The sequence below is a fragment of the Talpa occidentalis genome, unplaced genomic scaffold (assembly GCF_014898055.3).
Source record: "Talpa occidentalis isolate TD23 unplaced genomic scaffold, MPIMG_talOcc4v2.1 talOcc4.13, whole genome shotgun sequence".
Lineage (NCBI taxonomy): Eukaryota > Metazoa > Chordata > Mammalia > Eulipotyphla > Talpidae > Talpa > Talpa occidentalis.
The window spans coordinates 59,344,250-59,364,145 of NW_023601322.1; the positions used below are offsets into that span (position 1 = coordinate 59,344,250).

The 19,896-nt window shown below is 40.9% G+C and overlaps 2 protein-coding genes across 2 annotated transcripts in view; one reads left to right on the forward strand and one right to left on the reverse strand.

Moving 5' to 3' along the window:
* Positions 1-19,896, reverse strand: part of ARHGEF37 (Rho guanine nucleotide exchange factor 37) — a 72,361-nt gene that overhangs the window by 39,104 nt on the left and 13,361 nt on the right. Inside the window, exons 2-3 of the mRNA XM_037508964.2 lie at positions 6,628-6,818; positions 5,296-5,419 (exon numbers count right to left, since the gene is read on the reverse strand). Of these exons, the coding sequence (XP_037364861.1) occupies positions 5,296-5,419; positions 6,628-6,807 (304 nt within the window). The 5' untranslated portion in view covers positions 6,808-6,818. The remainder of the gene's footprint in view (positions 1-5,295; positions 5,420-6,627; positions 6,819-19,896) is intronic.
* On the forward strand, positions 18,909-19,676 carry LOC119243281 (translocon-associated protein subunit gamma-like). The gene is given in 1 exon segment (XM_037508965.2): positions 18,909-19,676. A coding segment is annotated over 1 exon segment (558 nt). The 5' UTR covers positions 18,909-18,913; the 3' UTR covers positions 19,472-19,676.

Below are 19,896 nucleotides of genomic sequence, written 5' to 3' on the forward strand. Positions count from 1 at the left end.
TGATATGATAATATACATAGAGAACCCCAAAAACTCCACAGAAAAACTAATTCAACTCATCAATCAGTTCAGTAAAGTGGCCGATACAAAATCAACACGCAAAAGTCAGTAGCCTTCCTATATACAAACAATAAATCTGAAGAAGAAGAAATCAAAAAAACCATCCCTTTTATTATTGAAACAAAAAAAATCAAATATTTGGGAATAAATCTAACAAAAGAGGTAAAGGACCTATACAAAGAAAACTATAAAACACTGTTAAAAGAAATAGAAGAAGACCAAAGAAATGGAAAGACATCCCCTGCTCATGGATTGGAAGAATAAACATTATTAAAATGGCCATCCTACCAAAAGCAATATACAGATTCAATGCTATTCCAATCAAAATTTCAATGTCATTCTTCAAAGAAATAGAACAATTATTGATGAAATTCATATGGAATCACAAAAAACCCCGAATAGCCAAAGCTCTCCTGAAAAAAAAAAGAAGGGAATGGAGGATCACACTCCCAGACTTCAACCTCTACTACAAAGCCATAATCATCCAAAACTGCATGGTATTGGAACAAGAACAGACATACAGACCAATGGAATCGAATAGAAAATCCAGAAATAAACCCACAGATTTATGGTCAACTAATCTTTGACAAAGGAGCAAAGAATATGCATTGGAGCAAAGAAAGTTTGTTCAATAAATGGTGCTGGAAAAACTGGGTCGCTACATGCAAAAGAATGAAGCTTGACCACTACCTCACACCATACCCAAAAATCAACTCAAAATGGATTAAAGAACTAGACATAAGACCTGAAACCATAAAATACATAGAAGGAAATATAGGCGAAACACTACGGGATTTGCACATCAAAGACATCTTTACAGACACATCACCCAAAGCAGTGATAGTGAAGGCAAAGATAAACAGCTGGGACTACATCAAATTAAAGAGCTTCTGCACAGCAAAAGAGACAATAACAAAAACAAAGAGAAACCCCACCAACTGGGAGAACATTTTTGCACCCAACACTAATGATAAAGGACTGATCACAAAAATCTGCAAAGAGCTGATGAGACTCAGCAACAACAAAGAAAATAATCCAGTCAAAAAATGGGCAGAAGAGCTAAAAAGAAACTTCTCTGAAGAGGAAATGCAAATGGCCAACAGACATATGAAAAATGTTCAACATCACTTGTCATCAGGGAAATGCAAATCAAAACTACCATGAGATACCATCTTACACCAGTGAGAATGGCACATATTAAAAAAACTAGCAACAACAAATGTTGGCGAGGTTGTGGAGAAAAAGGAACTCTCCTGCACTGTTGGTGGGAGTGCAAACTGGTCCAACCACTGTGGAGAGCTGTGTGGAGATTTCTGGACCTACTAAACATAGAGCTTCCATAGGATCCAGCAATTCCACTCCTAGGTATTTACCCAAAGGACACAGAAACATCAATTCCAAAGAACACCTGCACCCCTATGTTTATAGCAGCACTATTTACAATAGCTAAGCTTTGGAAACAGCCCAAATGCCCAAAAATAGATGACTGGATCAAGAAGATGTGGTACATATACACCATGGAATATTACTCAGCATTCAAAAAAGATAAACACATGCAATTTGCAGCAACATGGATGGCGCTGGAAGGGATCATGCTCAGCGAAATAAGCCAAAAAGAAAAAGAAAAATACCGGATGGTCTCACTCATAGCAGGAATCTAGAAAACTTAAATAAGGGACCAGGAAAATGAATAACTATAAGAAAGTGAAAATCTAAATCAACAAAAAACTATGAACCAGAGACACTTTTTGGGGGGTGGGGGCGGGAGGGGAGGGATTGGGGTCAGAATGGGGCGTTTGCAATTGTATGGGGGAATATAAAAATAAATTTTATTATAAAAAAAAAATAAAATGAAGTAAAGGTGTGGTCAGACATTGTTTTGTAAGGCAGGGGCTTATGTCCATGGTTGGAAACTGTTTCATAAAACACAGAAGATTTTGTAAAGTAAAAAGTCATGTTGCAGTGCACAGAGGTAAAAGGCAGTCTTGCAAAGCACAGGGGTCTGTTTTTTCAAGGAAATCAAAATTGTGTAAAGAACTAACTCTACTCTTTCTTTCCCATGTATATTCCTGTGAACCTATAGTAAAATTTTCTGAGGTCCCATCCTCCACTCCCCAGCTAGCAGGCAAGAGAGCAGTTATCTTCATAGACTTAAAGCGTGAACAGGCTCCACCCCACAGTTGATGCAGGAATTCTGCTGCCTAAAGGTAAAGCCAATCTTTTCACACCCACTCCCGACCAATGAGCCAGATAAAGAACATTTAACCAAGCACTATAAACCAGGGACATTCTGCATGGGGGAAGAAGGGAGTAGGATCGAAACAGGGGTGGGAAGAGATCAAGGGACCATAGTGACGGTACACTGGTGAATGGGTGGTGGGAATTTCATGGGGACAATAACTGAGTTGAGAAAGCACACATTGTAAATAAATGAAGAACCATGTAAAAAAGTATTTAAAATAAATAAAATTAATAAATTTATTATTAAATTTATTTATTTAAAATAAATAAAATTATTAATTAAAAAAATTTAACAATGGGTACCCAGGTTGCATCTCTGCACTGCATTCTTTTATTTTTCTTTTCCTTTCTTTCTTTCTTTCTTTCTTTCTTTCTTTCTTTCTTTCTTTCTTTCTTTCTTTCTTTCAACATTTATCATTTTTTACTTTTTTTAGACATTTTTTTATCATTTTTTAATCATTTTTTTACATTTTTTACATCTTTGCTTTCCCCCACCCCCTCAGATTTAGTCCCCCAGAATTTCCTTCCCCAAGGCACCTGTGCACCATCACCACAGTCCCCTGTGCTCCTCCCTCCCTCCCTCTGATCCCTCTCCCTCCTCCTCCCCTGCAGGATGACTCTGGTTTATAATTGTCTGTTTTTGCTTTGTTGTGGCTTGTACTGTTATTATTATTATTTTTTACACTGTTGTCTTATTTGGTTCCCCTACATTCCTGTTATAAGTGAAACCATCTTTTTCCTTCTGGCTTATTTCACTGAGCATAATTCCTTCTAGCTCCATCCATGTCATTGCGAATGGCATGAGTTTATCTTTTTTGATTGCTGAGTAATATTCCATTGTCTGCACTGCATTCTTTAGAAAGGAAGAGAGTGAGCCCGGCATTGCCTCCTGCTAGCATCAGTATATCTTTAGGTCAGGACAACTTAGAACTAAGAATAATTACATTCTTCATGTCAATGACTCACTGTTCCTACCTATATAAGTAAATTCAAACTTATTTTATCAGATAAGCGATCAGCTCTCACAGAGTAATATCTTTCAAACTGCTTCCTGGGTTCAAATCCTCACTTTGATCATCTAATAGACTCTCTAACTATTATTGAAACTTTGTTTCCAGTTTACATCCTCCTTTTCGGGATTTATAATCTGCCTGTTTCTTTTCAAAGTTGGTCGGCCTGACCAGTCGGGGACCAGTTGGGGCAGGTTTAGACTGACCATCCGTAGAAAAGTCCCAAAGTACTTGCATGACTGCCTAAAAGCTGGCTGAGAATAACCTTGTGAAGTGGAGCCCAACAAATCCCACAACCCTGCACATACCAAGCCTCCCCCACAATGAGCATGTGATGCATGAAGAGGCATGAACAGCACCCATTGCTTAGAAAAACTCCAGATTTCTCCTTTTCCTGACCACTCCCTGTGGTCCATTCCCTACTTCCCATTTACCCTACCTTTAAAAAACCTAAACATGGGCCTCTGTGATGGCACAAGGGGTTAAATCTCAGCACTATGAAGCTATCCGCAGCCACTGCAGCATGAGTTCAATCCCCAGTCGGGGAGCTACCACATGGAGCAACAGACCTCTCCTGTCTCGCCCGCTGCACCCTCAGCAGTGTATTTCAGCCAATAGGCCTGTTCTGCTCCCCACTCTGTCTCTGGTGAATCCTCTCACCACCCCTCTTGTATGCATAAAAAAACAAAATAAATCTTTAAAATAAACAAATAAATAAATAAATAAAAGACTTGACCCACATGATAGGAGGAGGCCAGATTTCAGCAGACTCCTGGCTTCCTTACCGGACTGGTTGATGGAAGAAGGGAGATACAGGGTCGGGACCCTGGCTGGCACAGGGAGGGAGGGGTAGATGGGATGAGTGTAGGCCAGTTGCAGAGACCAGGGCCCTTAGGCATCAACACCCAGATCAGGAGGCACAACACCCAGAAACTATTGGACTGCTGTGGGGAATGTCAGGAGCACACCATTCACCTACAAAGAGGCCCTCCCTAAAGATGAAAAAACCTAACGCAGCCCTCACAATGGGGCAGCAGTCTGTCTGCCCACGCAGTGCTTCTTTTCACCAACTCTCTCCCTCTGCAGGGCAGCAGCCTTCCTGCCTGACCGTGACCTGTCCCATGCCAGGGCTTCTCTTCACTGACCTCCCTCAGCAGAGGCAGCTCCCCTCAAGAACGCCCGCCTGCAACCCTACAGGCCTTTCTCAGGCCTGTTCCTTCCCGGGCAGCTCGTCCTGCCTGCCTGTGTCTATGCAAGTGTCTTTTACTGCTTTGTCTCTTTCCCTAATAAACCTGCCCTTTAAATATAACTGACGTCTCTGTCTCGTGGAGAAACTTGCCTGGGAAACTCGCTGCAACAGAACTCTGGTGAAACCTTTCCCAGAGTGAACCCAAGGACCCCGCACTCCAAATCCACAGACTCCGAAAACCCCATCATGGTCAGTAATAAGGTCACTTTCCCTGATGCAAAACCTATGTGGCAGATCACTGCCTTGCTGGGCAGAGGACCCTATTTGGGGGTCCTCTTCAGGACTCAAGTTACTACAATTGTTTCTTTCCTCTAAATTACAAACTACTACCTAAAATTCTGTGTTTATCTTTTATCTTCTGTCTCACTAACTTGTCCACCCATAAGAGCAGAAGCTGGGGCTCCCAGTTGACGCTGTGACACCAGCATATTGCACAGCGCAGGCGCTCAGAGACAACTGTCCAATGAATTGATGTGAAAAAGCCACATAGTAAAGACACAGGCTGTGAGGGCAATGCCTCTGGCCTCAATGTCTTCATCTGTAAACTGTGTAATTGGATTAGGTATTATTTGAAGACCCTGCCGGCTCTGAAATGCTACGGTTGAGGAATCACCTAAAACAGACTCTTGCTGAGCTGCATTTACTCAGAACACTGCAGACAGGTCAGCAGTGCCTACAAGCAGAGGACAATCCCCCAGGAATCCAAGGCTGACAAATGCTCAGTCCCTTGCTTACCAATTAGCTGCGCTTGTTCCTCTCCCTTGGTGGCAGTCTCCTGCAGATCGTGAAGAAATCTGCTATTTACCTTGATGATATCATCGATGTTTGAGAACAGGACATCCAGATCTCCCTGTGGCAGCTGGAAGGAAAAAAGTAGCCCTGGAGGTCACTGGGAACTTGTCAAAGTGACTTTATTTGCAGACTTTGCAGAGTTGTCCTGAGCCCTCACACCATAGGGCCCCACCCCTCCAGGGAAAACTGTCACCATGGAATGTTAGCAAGGACTTTGAAATTTTATAAATTAGATATTTTAATTACTCAACAAGAAGAAAGAGATGGCGCACTCAGCATGGAAGGAGAGCTGAGCTGGGGCTTCATTCTACATCTGCTGCCAATTATTATTTTCTTCATTCAGTTTCCCCATCTGTCATATCAGGTCATATCCAGCTCCGACATACTTGGCACCTACCAGCATTACCTTGAGATGTATTCTGAGCTCACCTCTCCCCCTATTAATTGGGCAACCCCCTGTTTAAAAGGTTGCAGGACATCTATATAAGTGTTTGGGCATGCAGAGGAGGTATGTATGTATCTATCCTGTGCACACAGTCAAGTGGGAAAAGCTAACTCTACAAATATAGCTAGACAAAGCTCTCATTTTTGTCAGAAAAAATAATAATCTCTCTTTGTTGAATGTCAGCAGAATAAAGCTAATTTCTAGAGAGTAAAATAAGAGAGAACTTTCACTTTATACATTATTGACTTTAGTATTTCATTCATTCAAGAAATACTAATTGAAAGTCCATCACTTACATGTCAGCAATTGGAATATATTGAACTAAACAGTCCTTGTCCTTAGAGAGTTACATGCCAGGGAATGCCTAAAATTTTATAGTATGTTCCTAATTATTTCTGAAATCAGGGGTGACAAAAATGTTAAAAAAAAAAAAGACACCAAAACAGAAATCCATTATGGTGATAACATCTCCATGTCACCACCCTTCAAATGAGATCATTAGAAGGCAGGTCAGTTTAAGCTGGCTTTCTAAACTCCAAAAAGGGCCATTTTATCCATTCACTCATTTAATGTAATTATCTCCCCCCCCCCAATTCAGCAAATGTATCAAATGTATACATTAAGGCTCCAAGGCATTAAATACCTTGCTGAAAGTTGCATGGCCAATAAATTGGAGGTACTGGCCAGGGCTTATGTCCACGTCTGTCAGAGGTCACATTCACCATGCCTTCCCCTGCTAGCAGGCCCATCCCAGGGACAGAGGTGAGGTCTCCTGAGCCAGGACCCTCTTTACCACTGTAACAACAAACTGTGTGGCCCCACCCAGGTACCTGCTGCAGGCGGCTCCTGATGTCTGAGGCACAGAGCTGGAGCATATGCAAGTAGGACACTTCAGTGTCTATGAGCTCCCTGATGGCCAGCCCCTGATGGAGCGACCATCTGTCCTCCTGACCGTCCCCATCTGAACTCCCTGTCCTGGAGGAAGGCTCCTCAGCCCCATGATCGGTCATGTCAGCAGATTCTGGAAAAGACAACACATATTGACTCACTTCCGGGAGCTCTGGGGGGACATGCTGTCTCTAAATCAGACAGACCTATTTATCAAGCAGCCTAAAAACATCTTTAGCCACATACAGAGTAGAGATGAACTGTGTATTAGCATTAGTGGGCAGCACCTGAACAATATAAAAAGGTAGAACACAGCTCAATTACTGTTGATGTTTTCCCAAGATTCAGACAATGTGCTTGCTTAGCATTTCTTCCCCAGTTTTTGACCCAGATTTCTTTTTCAGGTTCTTTATCTGGCTCAGTCTCTCTCACCGTCTCCCTCCCAAAGGCTCCCTCCTCTTCATTCCCACAACCCTCTCTCCTGGGCTATTTCCACAGCCTACACCATCAACTTTCCAGACCCGGCTGGCGCAGTCAGCAGAGCATGAGACTCTTTATTTCAGGGTCATGGGTTCGGGCCCCACGTTGGGCTATTTCCACAGCCTCCACCACCAAATTTCCAAACCCAGCTAGCTCAGTCGGTGGAGCATGAGACTCTTAATCTCAGGGTCGTGGGTTTGAGTCCCCATTGGGTGCCAACTGAAACAGGGGCAGAGAGGGCCACAAAAGAGGCCATGAGGCAGGAGGCTGGAAGGAAGGATGCCACCTGCATCTCTTCATCTTGAACATTCAGTTTAAATTTCCTAGGACAAAGTTTGTGATTGTACCATTCCCTTCTATGAAACTTTACTAGCTCCCTGCTCCTTGTGGATCCCCATGCATTTCCCCTTCACAGACACACTCCAGCAGATAAGAGTTCTGTGCTGTTCTGCAGACCTGCATGGTCCTTTCCTGCTTCTGTGCTTTTGTATCTGCTGTGCCCTCCCCAAGTTTCTCTCCCCGTTTATCCCCCTAACATCTTTCCTGACCTGTCAGTTGGATGTTTCTTTTAAGCTCCCACTAGCCCTTTATCTCTCAATCTTAAAAGTACAGACGCTAACACTGTGGACAAGATGGCCTGAAAAATCTTCTTACTCCCAAACACCTAGAAATGCTGGATCAGCTATAACAAACCTCCTTCTCTCTGCCTGTCAGAACTGGCAACAGGGTAAAGCAAAGGAAATCAGCAGGCCCTCAAGTAGAGGGAGCTGAAAACCAGAGCAGGAGCAGCTGAGCTGATGAGGCTATGACAGGAAGCAGAGGGGGTGCACAGGAACAGGCATTGTCCAACATGGTGGACAGGATTTGGGTGTTAGTGCCAGGAAGGAATAGGAGACAAGTTCTTTCACAGAACAGACCCCCAATGATTCTGGTGCAACAATGGATCAGAAAAAGCTGTCTCCTCACCCACACAGAAGGTGACGAAGTTGCTTCTCTATCTTGGCCTGAGTCCTGCATGAGGATAAAATGTTTAGAGCTTCCACAGGATCCAGCAATTCCACTCCTAGGTATTTACCCAAAGAACACAGAAACATCAATTCCAAAGAACACCTGCACCCCTATGTTTATAGCAGCACTATTTACAATAGCTAAGCTTTGGAAACAGCCCAAATGCCCAAAAATAGATGACTGGATCAAGAAGATGTGGTACATATACACCATGGAATATTACTCAGCATTCAAAAAAGATAAACACATGCAATTTGCAGCAACATGGATGACGCTGGAAGGGATCATGCTCAGTGAAATAAGCCAAAAAGAAAAAGAAAAATACCGGATGGTCTCACTCATAGCAGGGATCTAGAAAACTTAAATAAGGGACCAGGAAAATGAATATAAGAAAGTGAAAATCAAAATCAACAAAAAACTATGAACCAGAGACACTTTTTGGGGGTGGGGGGCGGGAGGGGAGGGATTGGGGTCAGAATGGGGGGATTGCAATTGTATGGGGAATATAAAAATAAAATTTATTAATTAAAAAAAAAATTAAAAAAATAAAAAGTTACTCTGGTAAAAAAAAAAAAAAAGTTTCCTCTGAAAATTCTTAACAACAGACTTGCCTTCATAGGATTTTATTTTTTTAAAAGATGTATTTGTTTATGCATACAAGAACTGGGGTACAGGCCAGAGGTGCAGAGGGTGAGAGGATTCACCAGAGACAGAGTGGGAAACAGAACAAGCAGATCTACCGAAATACATTGCTGAGGGGAGCAGTAAGTGCATCAGGAGAGGTGTGCTGCACCGTGTGGGTCACCTTCCTGCCTGGGGATTGAACTCATGCTGCAGTAGCTGTGAATTGCTTCATAGTGCTACAACTTAACCCCTTCATTAGTTTTTAGATTCAAATTTTGTGGGAGTTTGTATTATTGTGTGCCTCATATATTCTGCCTTGATTATTCATTGCTTTGAGTATTCTGTGCCTCTCAGTGTGAAGAAACAGGGATAGTTGATAAGGAACTCTAAGGTCAAAAGTCCTGGTATGAGGATCTATACATGCTGAAAACAGCGTATGTAGAAACAGGGGAAGTTTAACATAAGGAACCTCTCAGAGCAAAGGTCCTGGTGTGAGGATCTAGACACACTGAAAACACCATGTGCAGAAACAGCAATAGGTGTTATGGTTAGAGTAGCATAAACACTGAGACTTTCCTTGGCTTTCTTTCTCCTTATTTCTCAGCCTTGCTTGGGGCCAGCTGGTTACGTATCCCCCATACACTTGTGCATTCCTCATTTGCCTGCTGGCTTCTTTGATCTTTTATTTTCTGTCTGATTCTAAATAAAAATGAGACTGCCCTTGGAGCTGGGCTGCACCTTCCTGGTATAGTCCCTCTAGGCTTCTCATTGTTCTGGACATGGACTCTGAGTAATCCATTTTCATCCCCCCGCCACATGCTGTAACAAGACAAAATTTACATGGTCCAAGTAGGCCCAAACTGAGAAATTAACAAAAAGAGATGTTCTGGACTAATGCTACTCTGAGTGCCCACAGGACAAATAAAATATCTTCAGAAGGACAAATCCTTAACCTAGGCCACATGGTAATCCAATAGATAACCCTATCATGGATTTAAAATCCAAAATTACAAGTACTCTACTCTGAATGAGCATCAACAGTAAAACACCAGATTAGACCTCAAGAACATCAGATAAACTATCCTAAATGATCAAATAAGTAGGGGGGGGAGACATTACAGAATAATAATAAAGACCTGTATGATTACCTATAGCAACAAGTAGAACTTAACAGAAATTAAAAAATTTTTTCTTTTAAATTTAAAAGTTGGACAGGTTAAACAAACACTTAGGAAAAAGAAACAGTAACTTGGCAGATAGATATGAAGAAATTATTCAGACTATTAAAGAGAAAGAGAAGCATGATAAATATAAAAGAGAATTTAAGAGATCTAGATAATGAAATAAGAAGAGCCACATATCAGATCTTCATTCTAGAAGGCAAGAATAAAGACAGTGAGGAAAAGCAACAATAGAAGAGGTATGACTAAAAATTGTACAGAATTCTAAAATATATGCAGTCTTAGATGCAGGAAGTATAGGTCACAAGCTGGATAATATTTTTTAAATCCACATTTAAATACATGGAGGAGAAATTACAAAACCTTGCAGTTCCAGAGGATTTACTTTGTATGTTCCTGTCTCAGGAAACTACTGGAGAATGTGTTCCATCAAAATAAAGAGTTAAGAAGGAGGAATTTATAGGATACAGGAAATCAGTGATGTAACATGGTAGAGAGATGAAGAAATCTCCAGGATGGGTGGAGAAAGTTCAAGAATTGACTGTTAGCTACAGGTGCAGGGCAAGCAGTCTGGACCAGAATACTGCTGAAGGTACTAGAATGTCTTGGATTTATTGGACTAATAGAGAACATAGTGTTTATCAAGGAATAATTACACAGATAATACATACACAACTAAGGAACAAATGTAAAAAAAAATACTGTTATAACAATTTTTATAATAAAAAATTGTGAAAAGGTAAAATTATATATTATCACCTGGTGCTATTCTAAATAGAATTTACACAAATAATAATGCAAGTGAGCTAATTAATGTTATGTATTACTATACCGGGAGGCTAGGGTGATGGAGCAGAAGTGAAAAATAGCTAACTCCTTATCTTCTATAGTGGAAATCAAAGAACAATGCCTAGACTTAAATTTCAAAAAGTGGCAGTGCATGCATGCTATTTAATGACATAGATGGGAGAAAGCCCACCAACTGGGAGAACATTTTTGCACACAACACTAATGATAAAGGACTGATCACAGAAATCTACAAAGAACTGATGAGGCTCAACAAAAACAAAGAAAATAATCCAGTCAAAAATTGGGCAGAAGAGCTAAAAAGAAACTTCTCTGAAGAGGAAATGCAAATGGCCAACAAGCATATGAAAAAATGTTCAACACCATTTGTAATCAGGGAAATGCAAATCAAAACAACAATGAGATACCATCTTACACCAGTGAGAATGGCACATATTGAAAAAGCTAGCAACAACAAATGTTGGCGAGGTTGTGGAGAAAAAGGAACTCTCCTGCACTGTTGATGGGAGTGCAAACTGGTCCAACCACTATGGAGAGCTGTGTGGAGATTTCTGGACCTACTAAACATAGAGCTTCCATACGATCCAACAATTCCACTCCTAGGTATTTACCCAAAGGACACAGAAACATCAATTCCAAAGAGCACCTGCACCCCTATGTTTATAACAGCACTGTTTACAATAGCTAAGCTTTGGAAACAGCCCAAATGCCCAAAAATAGATGACTGGATCAAGAAGATGTGGTACATATACACCATGGAATATTACTCAGCATTCAAAAAAGATAAACACATGCAATTTGCAGCAACATGGATGGAGCTGGAAGGGATCACACTCAGCGAAATAAGCCAGAAAGAAAAAGAAAAATACCAGATGGTCTCACTCATAGCAGGAATCTAGAAAACCTAAATAAGGGACCAGGAAAAAGAATAACTATAAGAAAGAAAATATCGAAATCAACAAACAACTATGAACCAGAGACACTCTATGGGGGGTGGGGGACGGGGAAAGGAGGGAATGGGGTCAAAATAAGGGGGTTGTAATTGTATGGGGAATATAAAAATAAAATTTAAATAAAAAAAAATAAAGACATGGATGGGGACTCCCAGTGGCACAGGGGGTTGAGCGCAGCGCTGTGAAGCTGTCCGCAGCGTCTGCAGTGGGGGTTCGATTCCCAGCTGGCCAGGGAGATTCCCACATGGCACAGCAGACCTCTCCTGTTGTGCCCGCTGCTCCCCTCAGCAGTGTATTTTGGTCCATCTGCCTGTTCTGCTCCCTGTTGTCTCTGGTGAATCCTCTCACCCTTCTGCGCCTCTTGCCTGTACCCCAGCTATTGTATAAATAAAAAATAAATCTTAAAAAAAAAAAGATGGATGTAAATACTAAGATAATCAGCTAACAATGACAGAAGGGGGGTCTCCCTGGTGGCACAAGGGATTAAGCGTCAGCACTACTACGAAGCAATCTGCAGCCACTGCAGCACAAGATCAATCCCTGACCAGGGAGCTACCCACATGGTGCAGCAGACCTCTCCTGTCTCGCCCACTGCTCCCTTCAGCAGTGTATTTCAGTCAGACTGCCTGTTCTGTTCCCCACTCTGTCTCTGGTGAATCCTCTCATGCCCCACACCTCTGGCCTGTATTCCAGTTCTTGTATGCATAAATAAATAAATCTTTGAAAAAAATTTAAAAATAAAAATGACAGAAGGTATTGCCTGGTAGTGGCTGAAGCAGGAAGGAAAGAGAAAAGGGCAGGCTGTTTTTCTTAACAAATATAAAAGTATCCACTACCCAGCTCTTTAAATTATGTACTTTTACAGCTTTGATATGAACTAAAACTAAATGTAAGGAAAAGTGAGAGTTACTCAGGTTTGCTAGAAATCAATATTAAAAAAAAATCATGTTCTTATATATAATGACAATATTTAAAAATGCAATTTAAAAAAAATTTAAAAATAAAACATATGTATTCCTTTCTAAAATGTTAACAAAGGCTGTACAAGATCTTTATCAAGAAAATTATTAAAATGTATTGAAAGATATTTAAGAATGAATTAAATATGTTCATGGATAGGAAGATGCAATATCATAAAGATGAAAATTCCCCCAGAATCAATAAAATTAAAATAAAATTCCCAATTTTTAAAGTAGAACTTTATGAAGTGATTATAAAATACAAATGAAGAGTAAAAAGGCTAAGAATAGCTACAGCAATTTTGCAGAACAAGTAAGACAACCTGTCCCAGCAAAGATCTAGATCTACTTGAAAGCTGTAACAATTAAGCAGTATGATACCTGCACAGGGGCAGAGGAAGAGATCAGTGGAAGTGATTAAGGAGCCCAGAAACAGAACAAAAGTATACATCTGGAAACTTGATATGTAACAGAGTGTCATTAAAAGTCAATGGGAAAAGAATGGCCCATGTGAAACTTGGCTTCCCTATATAGAAAATAAATGAATGCATTTCCACATCACACCCTAAATAAACTACAGATGGATTAAAAGATCTAAATGTTAATTGTGAAGGGTCTCCCTGGTGGCACAAGGGGTTAGTGCCACACTATGAAGCAATCCTCAGCCTCTGCAGCACGAGTTCGATCCCCGGCCGGCCAGAGAGAAACCCACATGGCGCGCAGACCTCTCCTGTCTCGCCCGCTGCTCCCCTCAGCAGTGTATTTCAGTCAGTCTGCCTGTCCTGTTCCCGGCTTTGTCTCTAGTGAATCCTCTCACCCCCACCTGCATCTCTGGCCTGTACTCCAGCTCTTGTATGCATAAATAAATAAATCTTAAAAAAAAAAAAAAAGAGATCTACTTCCTAGGCAGCTATGAAAATTTAAAATAAAAAAATAAAAAATAAATGTTAATTGTGTAACTCTAAAATTCTTAAAAGAGGGCCTCCCTGATGGCACAAGGGGTTAAGACACAACCTATGAAGCTATCTGCAGCTACTGCAGCACATGTTCGACCCCCAGCCAGGGAGCTGCCCACATGGCGCAGCAGACCTCTCCTGACTTGCCCGCTGCTCCCCTCAGCAGTGTATTTCAACAGTCTGCCTGTTCTGTTCCCCACTCTGTCTCTGGTGAATCCTCTCACCACCCCCCTTGTATGTATAAATAAATCTTAAAAAAATAAAAATAAAAAATAAAATTCTTAAAAGAAAACAAAGAAATAATTTAATATAAAAAGGAAATACTTTTATTCTCTTAATGGAAAAGAGTTCTTCAATAAGACACAAAATATATAAATCCTAAAAGATTAAAAAACCTCAGTATAATAATATTGAATGTTTCTATTTATCAGACAATTCTATATGCAAAAGGACAAGAGAGGTCTCAAACCAGAAAATATTTGTAATGAATATAACCTGTAAGAGTTTAATACCTAGACTATATAAAGAATTTCCATGAATCATTAAAACAAAGCAATCTAAAAGAAATATAGACAGAAGTTATTGTTGCAAATACAGCATTTTAATTGACTCAATGTCAGTTTTAACCTCATCCTTAGAAGTGTTGCTATAATACTGAAATTAGAGAGCTAAAAACCATTTTCTACATTCCCTTGAGCTAAAATTCAAAAATATGGTTTCAGCCTCACCAATCAGATGGCCTCATGTAAACCCTGAATTTAGAACTGAGCTAACTAGGAAGAGAGGTGGTGTTTAAGGTGCCCGTGTAATAGTACCTACTGTGTTACTCCTCAATAGAGTGAGGCTAAAACTTTGGAATCCTGAAGGGAGCAGGGGGAAGGCAGCTTCCAGTCCTCCAGGGTCCTGGCTGTCAAGGAAGACAACAGCTCCACTAGAGGCTCTTTCCTGCAATTTAGCTCTGGGACCCCCTCATAGAGTCCCAGTCTGTGGCCTATTGTCTGGCCCCTCACCAACCTGATAAATACCTGGTACCTGCTTTTAAATCCTTTACTAATTAAAGCTGAATGATTTAAGAACTAAGTATTTCATTAAAAAATATAGACTGGGCCTCCCAGGTGGTGCAAGGGGTTAAGTCTCAGCACTATGCAGCTATCTGAGGCCTCTGCAGCACGAGTTCGATCCCTGGCCAGGGAGCTACCCACATGGCGCAGCAGACCTCTCCTGTCTTGCCCATTGCTCCCCTCAGCAGTGTTTTCAGTCAGTCTGCCTGTTCTGCTCCCCACTCTGTCTCTGGTGAATCCTCTCACCCTCTGCACCTCTGGCCTGTACCCAAGCTCTTGTATGCATAAATAAATCTTTTTTTAAAAAATGCAGACAAGTTTTCAGCAATCAGATGTTTGAAAAAAATTAGGTTAGGTCTATGTAAAAGATGTCAGACATTTTTCAACTCTTATTCTTTGTCTATCGCCTCCAAATAGTTTCCTCGAAATATAAAGTAACAATTTTTTTTAAAGGAATGGTGAAGTTTAGAGTAAATCAGTTGTTAAATCATGCTTTTTTGTTTTTCTCTATGAAAATTATGCTATTTTCCAAATTACCCACCTTTATCTTTCTCTTGGTTTAAGTTACAGTAGGACTTCTCTGTTCATAGTTTATTTTGTTTAGCTTTTATATCATATATCCCAGAAGTTTTCTGTAGCAGATATTATCTGTTACATAGTTGATATTTATATTGTATCTGAGTCAATAAACATTGATTGTCAATCTATCTTGTGTTATCTCCAATAAAACCCTGGCTGATACTGCTATGAACAGGTAATTCACAGACAAAAAGAAACTTAAATGGCTAATACACACATAAAAATTGTTCAATTCACTAATAACTAAGCAAACGTAAATAATCAAAACCACATTTGATTTCATGCCCATCAGGTTGGCAAAATATAAAAATATTGATGAGACTATAGAAGAATGAGAAGTCTCACATACTGGTATACTGTTGTGATAATGTAAATTGCTGTTGCCACTCTAAGGAGCAATTTGGCAAGATCTAGAAAACATACACTGCCAAGCCAGAAATTTTTACTTCCAGATCTATCCTGAAACTTTCCACATATACCGAAGGAATGTGGAAGTATAGTCACTGCAGCCAGGTTAACAGAAAATTAGAAATGCCCTAGATGTCCCAACGAGAGTAAATGAGTAACTCATGGTAGAGACATATAATGGAATTCTGAGCCAACCGTGAAAATGAATAAACTATATATCCACATATCAATATGGATACCCTCATAAACACTGTAAAGAAAAATATAAAGCAAATCCCAGAAGGGTACACAGAGCATGATACTATTTTTAAGTTTAATATATGTAAAACAATACTAGAGATTGTTTGGGGACACATACATATGTAGCAGAGGTATTAAAATTTTCATGGAAATGATGACAATAAATTCAGGCTAGTGGTAACTTCTGGAAAGGGAGGCAGAGGAATGGATCTGGATCAAAGAGGACTTCATGGTATCTGAGGGCTTTTTTAGTTGAACTTTTAGTTTTTAAGTAATTATAGATTCACATGTAGTTGCAAGAAATAGTACCTTTATTCAGTTTCCTCAGTGGTGATATCTAGTACAATAATATCACAGCCAGAACATTGATTCTGTCAAGATACAGGATGGTGGGGGCCTCCCTGGTGGCGTAGGGGTTAATTCTCAGAGCTATCACCACTATAGCCTGAGTTTGATCCTGGCCAGGGAGCTACCCACATGGTGCAGCAGACCTCTCCTGTCTCTTCCGTTGCTCCCCTCAATGGTGTATTTCAGTCAATCTACCTGTTCTGCTCCCCACTCTGCCTCTGGTGAATCCTCTCACCCCCACCCCACTCCTCTGGCCTGCACCCCAGCTCTTGTGTGCATAAATAAATAAAATAAATCTTAAAAAACTGAAGCAAATTTTTTAAAAAGGGAAACATAAGAAGAAAGTAAAATAAACAGCTAAAGCAAATATGGTAAAAATGTTAAAATTAAACAATGCTAGGTGGTAGAAACATGGGTATTTGTTATTCTTAGTTCTTTTCTGAGTGGTTAAAATATTTCTTGATATTTAAAGTGGCACACATCCCATTTAACCTTGTACTGGGGTTATTTATAGCTCTGCCTCATTTTTCCAGTGAGACACTATGCTCTTAGAGACACGATGAACACCCATTCATCTGTGTCCTCCTCTGTGCCTCAGAACACTGGTGATTAACACAGATTCCATACATAAATGATCTTTCTGGATATGTTAGTAGCAACAGAAATTTCTGTTCTGGTATTTAAACACTGACCTGCTTTGACCTGACTAATGATAATATGTAAGTTGAGTGGTAAAAGCAAGGTTGGTCAAAAAGTGAAGGGGGGCCTCCCCAGTGGCGCAGCGGTTGAGCACTGGGTTGCGAACCTGCCCACAGCCTCTGCAGCGCCGGTTCGATCCCCGGCTGCTCCCCAGCCACCGGAGGAGGGTCCCACATGGCGCGCAGGCCTCTCCTGCCGCCCGCTGCTCCCCTCAGCAGTGTACCTCGGTCCCTCTGCCTGCTCTGCTCCCGCTCTGGCTCTGGTGGATTCTCTCGCCCTCCCGCGCTTCTGACTGTACCCAGTGCATGTATAAACAAAACAAACAAACAAATAAATAAAAAAATATAAATAAACATGCCTCTATAAAATTAAAAAAAAAAAAAAGTGAAGGGTCCAGAAAGATCCTGGAAGGCATTGTCTGATGCACATGAAGGCATTGTCTCTTCTAGCTCCTAAAAGCTGCCTGTGTGTGGTCAGCTGACATTCACCACCCTGTGTGTATACAGCAGTTCTAGAAAAGTCTTAGCAGGTTTTCAGGAGAGTCACTCATGTTCTACAACTCAGAACTGTTGCTAAAAAAAAAAAAAGCATTAAGTAATACTTTATAGAAAATTGCTGAATATTTAAAATAGCTTTAATTTGCACTTAGGTTAATTGCAATCTAGATCTCCCAGCAGAGCTGGCAAAACCTCTCTATAGTTATCTCTTAGTTTATAGCCCATGTAATGGAAAGAAACATACTTTTAGTTCTTTAAAAATATTCTATGTCATTCGGCAATGAAAAGGAATTAAGTCTTGCTAACATGCTACAACATTAATGAATCTTGATAACATCAGCACTAAGTGAATGAGGCTAGACACAAAGGACACTGTGTATGATTCCACTTATGTGAAATGTCCAGAATAGGCATATCTATAGAAACATAACGTAGATAAGTGATTTTCACTGTTAAAATGGACAGGGATTTGGGTGTGGTGGCTATGGGGTGCAGGGATAATGAAGATATTCTAAATGCATTGTGGTAGTGGTTACACAACTCAGTGAACGCATTCAAAACCATTGACTTCTACACTTTAAAAGGGGGAATTATCTGATATGAATCCTATCACACCAACACTGTTACCTAAAAAAATAGTAGATAATACCAAATGCTGACAAGGATGCAGGAGAAGTAGATCTCTCATTGTTGGTGGTCTAGCCACTATGGAAAATTGTTGGTTTCTTTAAAAACTAAACATACCCTTAGGGCCTCCCTGGTGGCATAGGGGTTAAAGTCTCAGCGCCATCAAGCTATCGCCAGCCATTGTGGTCTGAGTTCGATCCCCAGCCAGGTAGATGACCCACATGGTGCAGCAGACCTCTCCTGTCTTGCCCGCTGCTCCCCTCAGCAGTATATTTCAATCTCCCTGTTCTGCTCCTCACTCTGACTCTGGTAAATACTCTCACACACCCCCACCCCCACATTAAGTCTGGCCTACACCCCAGTTATTTATGCATAAATAAATAAAAATAAATCTTTAAAGCAAAAACAAACAAAAAAACTAAACATACCCTTAGCAGTTGTCACAACCTTAATAGCAATCACAACCCAGTGCATCTATACCAGAGGGGAAAAAAAAAATTAGGCTCACACAAAAATCTATGTACAAATGTTCACAGAAGCTCTCTTTGTAAGAGCCAAAAAGTAAAAGCAGCCAGTTGTTTTGCTTTTACCAGATTTCTTTTGGTTTAGCAACACAATGTTGTTTTAATAGACGAACGATTTAAAAAACAACGGTGGTATATCCAACACCACTGACTACTCAGAAATAAAGAGAAGTGGGTACTGATAACCTACAACAACCAAGATGATTCTTAAGGTTATTGTGCTGCCTTAAAACATACTTCCAGGGGTTGAGCGTCCGCCTCTGCTAGCGGCTCTGCCATGGTGCCCAAAGGTGGCTCCAAGCAGCAGTCCGAAGAGGACCTGCTTTTACAGGATTTCAGCCGCAACCTTTCGGCCAAATCCACCGCCCTCTTCTTCGGGAACGCCTTCACCGTGTCGGCCATCCCGATCTGGTTATATTGGTGAATATGGCATATGGATCTTATTCAGTCTGCTGTTCTGTACAGTGTGATGACCCTTGTAAGCACTTACTTGGTAGCATTTGCCTACAAAAATGTGAAATTTGTTCTCAAGCACAAAGTAGCACAGAAGAGGGAGGATACTGTTTCCAAAGAAGTGATGAGAAAACTTTCTGAAGCTGATAATAGAAAGATGTCTCGGAAAGAAAAAGATGAAAGGATCTTGTGGAAGAAGAACGAAGTTGCTGATTATGAAGCAACAACATTTTCCATTTTCTATAACAACACTCTTTTCCTTGTTCTTGTCATTGTGGTTTCCTTTTTTATCCTGAAGAACTTCAGCCCCACAGTGAATTACATTTTGTCCATAAGTGCTTCATCAGGCCTCATTGCCCTCCTGTCTACTGGCTCCAAGTAGACCATTTCAGCCTCACTCCCTGGCTTTGTATCTATGGGTGGCCTGAGGTATATGTGAAAGTAGCAGGGTGGTCGGTCAGGGTGGGAGACTCACAAGATGTTTTTATAGTCTGGAATTTGAGGGTTTAAAAAAAAAACAGGAAAATGTAATTCAATATGTGTTTGTTGGCTCTTTTTGACAGATTGTTGAAATTAAATGAATTGAATGGGGGAAAAAAAAACTTCCAGGGCCTCCCAGGTGGCGCAGCAGTTGAGCGCTGGGCTGTGAAGCTGCCCGCAGCCTCTGCAGCACCAGTTCGATCCCCGGCCACAGGGGGAGGGTCCCACATGGCATGCAGAAGTCTCCTGCCGCCGGCTGCTCCCCTCAGCAGTGTACTTCGCCAGTCTGCCTGTTCTGCTCCCCACTCTGGCTCTGGTAAATTCTCT